At 42.6% G+C, this 9,267-nt stretch overlaps 1 protein-coding gene across 2 annotated transcripts; it reads right to left on the minus strand.

The window, feature by feature from the left end:
• Positions 1-1,393: 1,393 nt before the first annotated feature.
• Positions 1,394-9,010, minus strand: LOC129826728 (chondroitin sulfate N-acetylgalactosaminyltransferase 1-like). 2 transcript variants are annotated; one of them, XM_055887753.1, is made up of 10 exons: positions 8,722-9,009; positions 6,514-7,106; positions 6,216-6,316; positions 5,872-6,044; positions 5,419-5,635; positions 3,714-3,815; positions 2,841-3,022; positions 2,630-2,724; positions 2,442-2,523; positions 1,394-2,349 (listed from the first exon to the last, which is right to left on the minus strand). In XM_055887753.1, exons 2-10 carry the CDS (start codon positions 6,895-6,897, stop codon positions 2,057-2,059), a joined length of 1,629 nt encoding a protein of 542 aa, XP_055743728.1. In that variant the 5' UTR covers positions 6,898-7,106; positions 8,722-9,009; the 3' UTR covers positions 1,394-2,056. The 2 variants fall into 2 exon arrangements, with proteins under 2 accessions (XP_055743728.1, XP_055743729.1); XM_055887754.1 differs by having other exon boundaries at positions 2,076-2,246; positions 8,722-9,010.
• Positions 9,011-9,267: the final 257 nt, after the last annotated feature.

The following is a 9,267-nucleotide window of genomic DNA, read 5'->3' on the forward strand; positions in this document are numbered from 1 at the left end:
CCAAGTCAGTTGGTTGGTTGGGTTCCGGACAGTTCTTCTTGGTTTGTAAAGCTTGGGTTGTGGCTACAAACATTTGATCTATTAGGTGTGTCAAAACACATCATGTTTGGGAACCCACTGTGCTTAGGTACCCAAATGTGGTCACCAGCTTGAAATGAAGCTGTTGTAACACGTGGTCTGCCACTGCGAGGACGATCCGTCCTGTCTCCCTGTAGCGCTGTGTTAGGTGTCTCACAGTAAGGACATTGTAATTTATTGCCCTGGCCACATCTGCAGTCCTCATGCGTTCTTGCACCATGCCTAAGGCACATTCACGCAGATGAGCAGGGACCCGGGGCATCTTTCTTTTGGTGTTTTTCAGAGTCAGTAGAAAGGCTTCTTTAGTGTCTTAAGTTTTCATAACTGTGACCTTAATTGCCTACCGTCTGTAAGCTGTTAGTGTCTTCACGACCATTCCACAGGTGCATGTTCATTAATGTTAATGGTTCATTGAACAAGCATGGGAAACAGTGTTTAAACTTTTACAATGAAGATCTGTGAAGTTATTTGGATTTTTATAAATTATCTTTGAAAGAGTTTTTGTCCAATTTTATCCTACGGTTCTGACTTGGAGTACAGGGAGAATACTGTAAGAACGGCCCATGTTCTGAATTATGTTGCTGTACATTTAAAAAATGCTGAACAAATAGTTATATTGACTATGTCCGTCCTGGCTCGCTCATTAATGTCTTAATCGAAAATACAGATTGCCTCTTATCCGCTCGTCGTCCCCTTATGTCATAGTTTGTACATCTCAATTGTCAGTAGAAACCACATTTGCTTAAGCAAGTCATCCATATCAGCTATGTTTTTTTTAAAGGCAGTAAATTAGGCTGAATGAACTGTTTCGCTGCCAGATAAGGCTCCGCTGATAGCCAGGTGTAGCGGTGGTAACAGCTTTATGTAGGCCCTTACAGTTTGTGGGCACCATTTGTCACCGTTATAGTGCAATTAATGTATTGTTTAGTGTTGTGGTTTTTAGTTTGCCACACAAAGATTTACATGTTAAAATTGCCACTGGAATGTGATACGAAACGAGGCAAAATAAGAACATATTTATGTCCCACCACACTTCTAAAACACAGGTTACAACAAAGTGTTTCTTCTGTTCTGTGTCAAAACATGCCTGACCATGAAATACTGGCAGTTGTAGGCCTCCACACCTTGTAGCTATGTCTGCACAAATAGACTCTCTCTCTCACACACACACACACAGAGGGTAAGGAGGAAGGAAGAGAGAGAGAAATGGTTTTGAAATATTGACTCTCGCAATGTTGCAATGCAAGACCAGAAAGTACACAAATATTGACATACATGCAATTGCTCATCTACTCCCAAATCATGTAAAACGCTATGAAAGTGCATGCAATCAGCATTCTTTTAATTAGGCTTCTTGATCCTTTATCCAGGTAATGGGTTCCAAGTCAGTTGGTTGGTTGAGGCATTATGATCTTGTATTATTCTAATAAATATTCAGATACAGTTATAAATACAGAGTGTTATACAAAAACATTCTTCCCTTCATTTATACAAAAATATTATTTTCATTGAGTCCATAGCAAGTTGACAGTCTCAATAGAACAAAGTGTGTAAGGTTCTTCTGCCCTCCCTGCTTTCACCCAGTGAGCACAAGAAGTTGAAAGACATCTTTGCAACGTCTTTTCAACCAAATGCTCATAGGACAGACTCATCAGATCATTAGGCCATCATACGTCAGCAAAATGGCAATGACGACATACAATGAGTGCATGACATCACATCAATGTTTTATTCAATAACATTTTAATCTTGTCATGACAAAGTTTATGTCTCATCCCTCTACACACCCTCCCCAGTCCTTAAGTTGAGTCTGTAGGATGATGAGATCATTGTTCTCTCAACAAAACCTCTCCAGAGGTTCTGATTTCCTCACCCTGACCACAGGTCCAGGGTCAGATATAGTTCCACCTCCTAATGGTTAAGGCTAGGATAATGGGTAGGGTATTCTGATCTTAGATCTGTGGTTATGGGGCAACCTCTACCTCAAGTGACTTGAGTCGTTCAGTAGTTTCTGCCTCTCCAGGTGCTCCTGGATCTCCTGTGTGAAGAACAGCTCCCCCAAGTGGCCGTGAGAGGCCTCGCTCATGGCCTTCGTCTGCATACACATCTTATACTTGTCTGGCTGCAGCTCGTCCGCGCATTGCTTCTCATGCCACAAGTGGAAGAGGCTACGGGAGGGAGAGCGAATCACCATCAGCTTGCTGTGCAGGTACTTTCTATATAGGTGAACATCCTCCAAACCCCAGCCTTTGATGTTCCGGTCAAACCCACCTGTGCAGATCAGAGATATAAATTGACAAAAATCAATCAAATTAACAATCAGTCAGTCATTCAATCAATGAAGAAACATATCGTTTAATTACCTATGTTGATGAAATCAGACCTATACTGGCAAGTCATGCCAAACCCAAAATCTCTCCAGAATCCAGCATCCTTCATTATCACCTGTTGCAGAAAGACAAAGTAAAAGTATCATAGTATCATACACAATGTAATGTATAAAACCTTTTTCCTATTTCCACACACAGGTGCAACGGCAAGAAAGACTCACCAGTTGTTGTTGAATAGAAGGGAAGGGACTCTGGTTATTGTCGATAAGAGATGGATTGTACTGACTGAAGAGAACTGGGTAGAACACTTTCTTACCTAAAGTTTGAAAAACAAAGACATGCATCTTCCATTAAAACTTCCACTTCCATTGACAGACAGACACACTGACACACCGACAGATTGATAGATAGTTAGTAGCTCCCGCTCCTTACCAGGCTCTGCATTGAGTCTGCAGGAAGTGAGGAAGTCTAGGGTAAAGTGGATGTCGACGTCGCAGAAGAAGAGCAGCACGTTGTGGCTCCGCCTCCAGGCCCGCGCACCCACCTCTAAGCCCCGCCCACGAGAGAATTCCTCGTTCAGTTGGATCAGCGTGAAGTTCCGGAACTGGGTTTCCCTGGGGGAGGGAAAGGTCATCTAAATCAGTGTTTAATGAGAAACGGTCATCAGTCCAACTGGAGGTCCTCAAGCCTTAGGTCAAATCTAAACAAACACAGTTGTGGCTAGAAACAGGGTTTCATCATTTGAGTGGGTCATAAGAAAATGTGGAAATTTGGAGTGATCAAATCAAAATATGGGGAGTTTAACTTATACACACTTCCACATATTCACATACTATAAGCTCTGTCTGTGGCCAAAAAAATGCTGCCCTTTTCATTCCAGTCCTGTTGGTTATCCTGTATATGTATGGATCTGTATATGTATGGATCTAATACAATCAGGAGATTACTCAAATTTCTCTCCTTACAGTCTCCTAGCTCTGCAGAACTCCCCTGGCTCCTAATGCTTGAAAGGATGTGCTGATTAAAGAACATTAACCGTTACTGTATATCTCATTGGAGTTATATCTACACTATCTGCTATCCGCCAACGACCGCAATGCAGCACAGACTCATCCCTAATTAGGAATTCCAGAGGAGCAACAATGCATTCATTAGAAGGCAATATGCTGTTGGTCAATACACTGTGGAGCTGAAACTTGAGATGAAGATTTTCAGACCTTTGAGCCCTGTTTGATGGAGTAAGCTTGCTGTAGTTTTGAACTTGTTATTACTTACAAACATGGTATAGCTGAGAAGAGTTTTTACCTGGATGTCTGATCCATGATGGCTTTGACCTCGTCAATCTGGTCCCTGCCAAAGTAGACCACCGTGAGGTGGGTCTTCCCTTCCTGCTGGATGCACACCTTTCTGAAATAGCAAGATAGCAGTTATAAGCTGACCACAACGCTCGCGTCGCTGCGCGAGCATTGCAAAATAAATGTAGAAATCCACGTTATTCAATTATTGCACCCACACTGCTCGCACGCGCCAACAAGCATCTGCGTTGCCAAGGGCTAAAATAGAAATCAGTTATATTTCTGATGCAGATCGTGCTGCAAGTCCTGCCTCTCCCATCTCCTCATTGGTTTGTAGAAGCAGGTACCCACGTGCCATCTCCTCATTGGTTATACCCACGTGGGTGACTGAAAGACGAACAGGTCAGTGGTGGTAATGCACCTAATGAAAGTTGCCAATCGCAATATAAAGTCAAGAGAAGAAAAAGCCTGGAAGGAAGAGAGATGACTAGAAACAATTCGGTTGACCGTTTTATGTGTGGATTAATTGTCGGAGTAGAGGACCTTGGGCATTTCAGGTAAAATAACAACTCAATGTTTATATCACAGGACAGATTAGCTAGCAACAGCAAGCTAGCTAAATAGGACAAATTAGCGAGCAAGTGTAAGCTAGCTAGCTAAATTTCCATAAATGTTTAATGCTTTTCGACCTGTCCCCAAATTAATGTAATTGGTTCAGATTTTGTTTTGATATTTTAACCTGCGTGTCGTGATCGCGTTTGGTGTGGGGGGACAAAATACATTTATGCATGATGGCACACGCGTGCAGTCGGTTTGGGTTCCGTGTTATAGTCTCCCTAGACCACAGGTGTCAAAGTCATTTCACGGGGAGCCGAGTGTCTGTGGGTTTTCGCTCCTCCCTTATACTTGATTGATGAATTAAGGTCACTAATTAGTAAGGAATTCCCCTCAGCTGGTTGTCTAGGTTTTAATTGAAAAGAAAACCCCAAAACCTGCAGACACTAGGCTCTCCATGGAATGAGTTTGACACCCCTGCCCTAAACAGATGGGCTGCCTCCAACAATGTTACCCATGTTCCAGCATACATACAGTACCAGTCAAAAGTTTGGACACACCTACTCATTCAAGGGTTTTTCTTTATTTTTACTATTCTCTACATTGTAGAATAATAGTGAAGACATCAAAACGATTTAATAACACATATGGAATCATGTAGTAACCAAAAAAGTGGAAAACCAATAAAAACACATTATATATGTGAGATTCTTCAAAGTAGCCACCCTTTGCCTTGATGACAGCTTTGCACACTCTTGGCATTCTCTCAACCAGTTAGTCACTTGGAATGCATTTCAATTAGCAGGTGTGCTTTGTTAAAAGTTAATTTGTGGAATTTATTTTGTTAATGCGTTTGAGCCAATTAGTTGTGTTGTGACAACGTAGGGGTCGTATACAGAAGATAGCCCTATTTGGCAAAATACCAAGTCCATATTATAGCAAGAACATCTCAAATAAGCAAAGAGAAATGACAGTCCATCATTACTTTAAGACATGAAGGTCAGTCAATACGGAACGTTTCAAGAACTTGATGGTCATAAACACCTGACATTACAATTGTTGATGCTAGGAGAAAAACTCTGTATATACAACGTAAATGGTTATCTTTACTTCCAAAACCGCCTGAGATTGTGGGCCATGTCGTTTCTTTTTGTTCCAACCTGAAGTTGTTGATGAACTGTCTGAATGTGTCAGCCCTCCTGGACAGTGGTACTATGATGTTGATGAGCATGTGGCGTGTGTCCACCCTCTCATTCTTCACCCTGACCACCGGGCCGAAGGGTCTGAAGAACACCAGGTGTCTGAAGTCCTGCGGCCCCTCGCCCTTAAACATCAGCTCATACACTGTTCCCTTGTCACGCTCTGTACGGGTCAGCCCTGTTAGGGATGGACGGACGGACGGACAGACAGACAGACAGACGGACGGACAACAGACAAACATCAGCAAGTACAAATCATTTAACCAATCGCAAATTGTCTTCATGGCCCTCTGGAGATCTGAGAGGATTTCATACTTGTAAGCAATTTGTTGAAAAATGTCACCTTTTTCATATTAAAATTCCACATAGACAATAGGAGGGCAAAGTCCACTTGGCTGGGCCCAACACGCTCACCCTCTATGAAGTCCGATGGTGAATATGAGCGTCGGCGGTGCTCCCCGTGTCTCCGTGGTCCGTTGAGGACCTGCAAGGCTATCTCTAGCGTACCTGCCAGCTCGTCTCTCCGGTCCTTCCTCACAGGCCTCTCCTCTGGATGACGGGTCAGCCCCATCTCGAGCTGGTACACCCTGGAAAATAATCATTCTGAGTAGCACTGCATTTATACTGTACCTCAACATGGCAACGTGCTTATGGTTATGAGTATGGTCAAGATGGTCAGGTAATGTGGTTAGTGTAAAGCTCAGGGGTCTAATTATAAGGCCTTTGAAATAAATAAGGTCAAAGGTCACTTGACTGACCTGTGCAGGGTGAAGCTTTCGAAGGGAATCACAGCGTACTCACTGGGCAACTTCTCACCAGACTGGACCTCAGCCCGGCTCAATTGGGCTTTGAAGAACTCCTGCCGGAAGAGTTGACATACTGATTGATAAAGATGTACACACACACACTTGCACACACTCACGCAAAAACACACACACACACACACACACACACACACACACACACACACACACACACACACACACACACACACACACACACACACACACATACACATACACATACACATACACATACACATAAACACACACTCACCTGGAGGTCGGTGTGTGTCTGGGGCCTATGCAGGCCCTCCAGCCCCATAGGTAGAATCCCTTTGGCCCTGGCCTTTTCCAGAGACTCCTGCAGCTGCTGGGTCCTCATCTGGAGAGCCTCTTTGAGCTGGGCTATCTGCTTACTGAGACTGTTAATATAGTGCCTGTGTGTGTCCTCGCTCTCCTGCAGTAGTGCCAGGTAACCCTCTTTACTGGTGGCTCCTCCAGCCCAGACCTGGGCCTGTTCATGGCTGTAGCTGATGGGGGGTTTGCAGGCCAGCAGGTAGAGTAGAGACAGGCAGCAGCACACCACTAGTGCTATGACCCCAACACGGACCACCAGAGCTAACAGCCACCTCCGGAACATTGTGGATTCAGAGCACATTAGCGTTTACACAGCACATCTCTGGAGCATGGTAGGGGATTTCAGCTTATAGAGGTCATCCTTCCCGTTGTCTTCACTGTCCACACTCATCTCTCAAGTCACCCATGAGAGAATGGTCTTAATGTCCCATGACACTGATTCCACCAATAGATGAAGTCCATCACAGCATATTCATGCCATATTAAAGGTTAAAGGGCATTCTTCCTTGCCTGAAATGGAAAACAAATGTATTAAGTTTCTAATAGTAAATTCCAGCTTTAACAAACACACTGTAGTAAAACCTGAGTCCTGATTACAGAATCAGGCTATGGGACAGTACATAACCAAGCAAAAGTCAGGCTCCTGTTAGGCTCCTACATTCAGTAGGACAGCTGTATGACTGACAATGTGTGGACTGTGGATGAATGACATACTGTTCCAAATGAAAGAAGCAGATTATTATATTACGTTACAGTATCAGAAAAGAAGATGATTCGATTTAGAGCAATGGTCGGCAAAAGGCAACTGCCCACAAGTGTTTTTTTTGGGCCGAATGTTTTTAGTAAAAAATAATCATATATATTTTGGGGTGGTGGGGCATTATAGTTCTTCCAAAAAATACTGTAAAATCACCAGGAATTTAGCTAAAAATGTGTATAATTTAGGAAATCTGATCCCAACTATTCACACAAATTAAAAAGAGGCAGATGTGATCGTGTCACGTGCGTGTGCGTGTGTGTGTCGGACTGTACTAATATAAGACATACAGAGAAACACCTGAACTTACATACTCTTGCAGAACCACAGCGCTGTAGAAGAAAATGCAGGACACAAACCTCTCTCTATATCTGTGTGTATGTGTGTAGGTGTGTTTTGTTAGTCAACGTTAACTCGCAGCACAGTTAGCTCTTTATAGACCAGGTAGAGGTTGAACTCATGAAAGAGCTGCTTATGTTTCCAGGTCCACTCTAACTGTCAGAGAGGATACACATAGCCTGCAGTACACACCCGTGTGTGTGTGTGTTTCTCAGAAAGGATACAGACAGCCTACAGATGTAGAATCTTAATTTGATCACCCTGTTGCAGGATACATTTAAAAAGTGTATTGCATTTGAGGTTTAAAAAGGCTTCTGAAGTTTGTAATATCCACTTTGAAATTTCAGACTTGATTTTTCCTTACGAAAAATGTCAACCCCTACAAAAATGTCCATTAATTATAATCCACATAATAATTTACATTTCCTGTTGCTCTAGGATTATTTTCCTGCTGTAGAAAACGGACTCAAATTAAGATCCTAGATCCTAGATCCAGTCCATACTATAGGATATTATACAGCCTGCTAATGTGTATGTGTGTGTACATGTGTGTGTGTGTCAGTTTTTGTCAGAAATGTGTAAAAGCTATGTTATTTTTATAGTGATACTCTATAGTGCACTGCATTTCAGATTTATATTTTACTCCAGTTATTATGCTTATGCTAGCAATCCTGTTGAACTGAGCTCTGCAATGAAACATTGAGCCATCATTATAACAAATTCTAAATGAAGTGACATGGACTTTGGTCATGTTGCAGAACAGCTACCAGAGAGTTGAAATTACATACTTTTAATGAAGATACAGATCTTTATCCGATGAAGGGATCTTCACTGAAATACCATATCTACGCACGTATAAGTAAACTGATACTGAGATTTATATTTAACTAACATATGTCTCTCTCTGATTCACAGTTTGACATTAACTTTCTGATTTTACTCAGAGAAACAGACAAACAAGTGCAATCCACATGCCCTCAATAACTAAACACTTCTTATTCAATATAAAACAATGTATACTTTACTCACCAACTGCTCTCCATCTCTCGGCATGCAACATAGCAGAGATAAGACAGATCCAACATGATTTAATAATCGCCATGCATCTCTTTTAAGAGTTAGCAAACTTACTGCACAGAGCTCTGCGCTTCCTTCATATTAGCCCACGACAGAGCTCTCTCTCTCTCTTTCTCTCTCTCCCCCTTCCTCTTACTCTCTCTCTCTCATTAGGACGCCTGAGAGCGAGAGAGAGAAAGAGAGAGCGAAAAAGAGAGAGGGGGTACACAGAGAGAGCTGAAATGGCCCTCTTTGGCTGAGCTCACTGCTGCTGAGTACACCCTCTGTCTCAGCCTTCCTCTTCCTCCCCCACTACTCCCTCTCCTCCCTCATTCTCACCATGAGAGCAGTGTTTGTTAGTGTGGGGTTGTATCAGTAGTATGAAGTAACTTCCTTTCCTACCCAGTTCCTTCACCTATTAGTGGTACTAAAGGAAATTATATTAGGAAAGGAGATAAGGAGATAGGACTATAAAGACTATTGGAACACAACCTGAGCTCCAGTCTCAAACTCCAAATC

This window comes from Salvelinus fontinalis, chromosome 28 (genome assembly GCF_029448725.1).
Source record: "Salvelinus fontinalis isolate EN_2023a chromosome 28, ASM2944872v1, whole genome shotgun sequence".
Lineage (NCBI taxonomy): Eukaryota > Metazoa > Chordata > Actinopteri > Salmoniformes > Salmonidae > Salvelinus > Salvelinus fontinalis.

What these genes read in the sequence shown, in the direction of transcription:
- LOC129826728 (XM_055887753.1), bottom strand. Translation starts at nt 6,897, where the DNA reads ATGTGCTCTGAATCCACAATGTTCCGGAGGTGGCTGTTAGCTCTGGTG. An exon ending in CAGTTCATCAACAACTTCAG is followed by an intron (nt 3,816 to 5,418) that starts GTTGGAACAAAA and finishes TTGCTATTTCAG; the next exon opens with AAAGGTGTGCATCCAGCAGG. An exon ending in CAGACTCAATGCAGAGCCTG is followed by an intron (nt 2,725 to 2,840) that starts GTAAGGAGCGGG and finishes TTCAAACTTTAG; the next exon opens with GTAAGAAAGTGTTCTACCCA.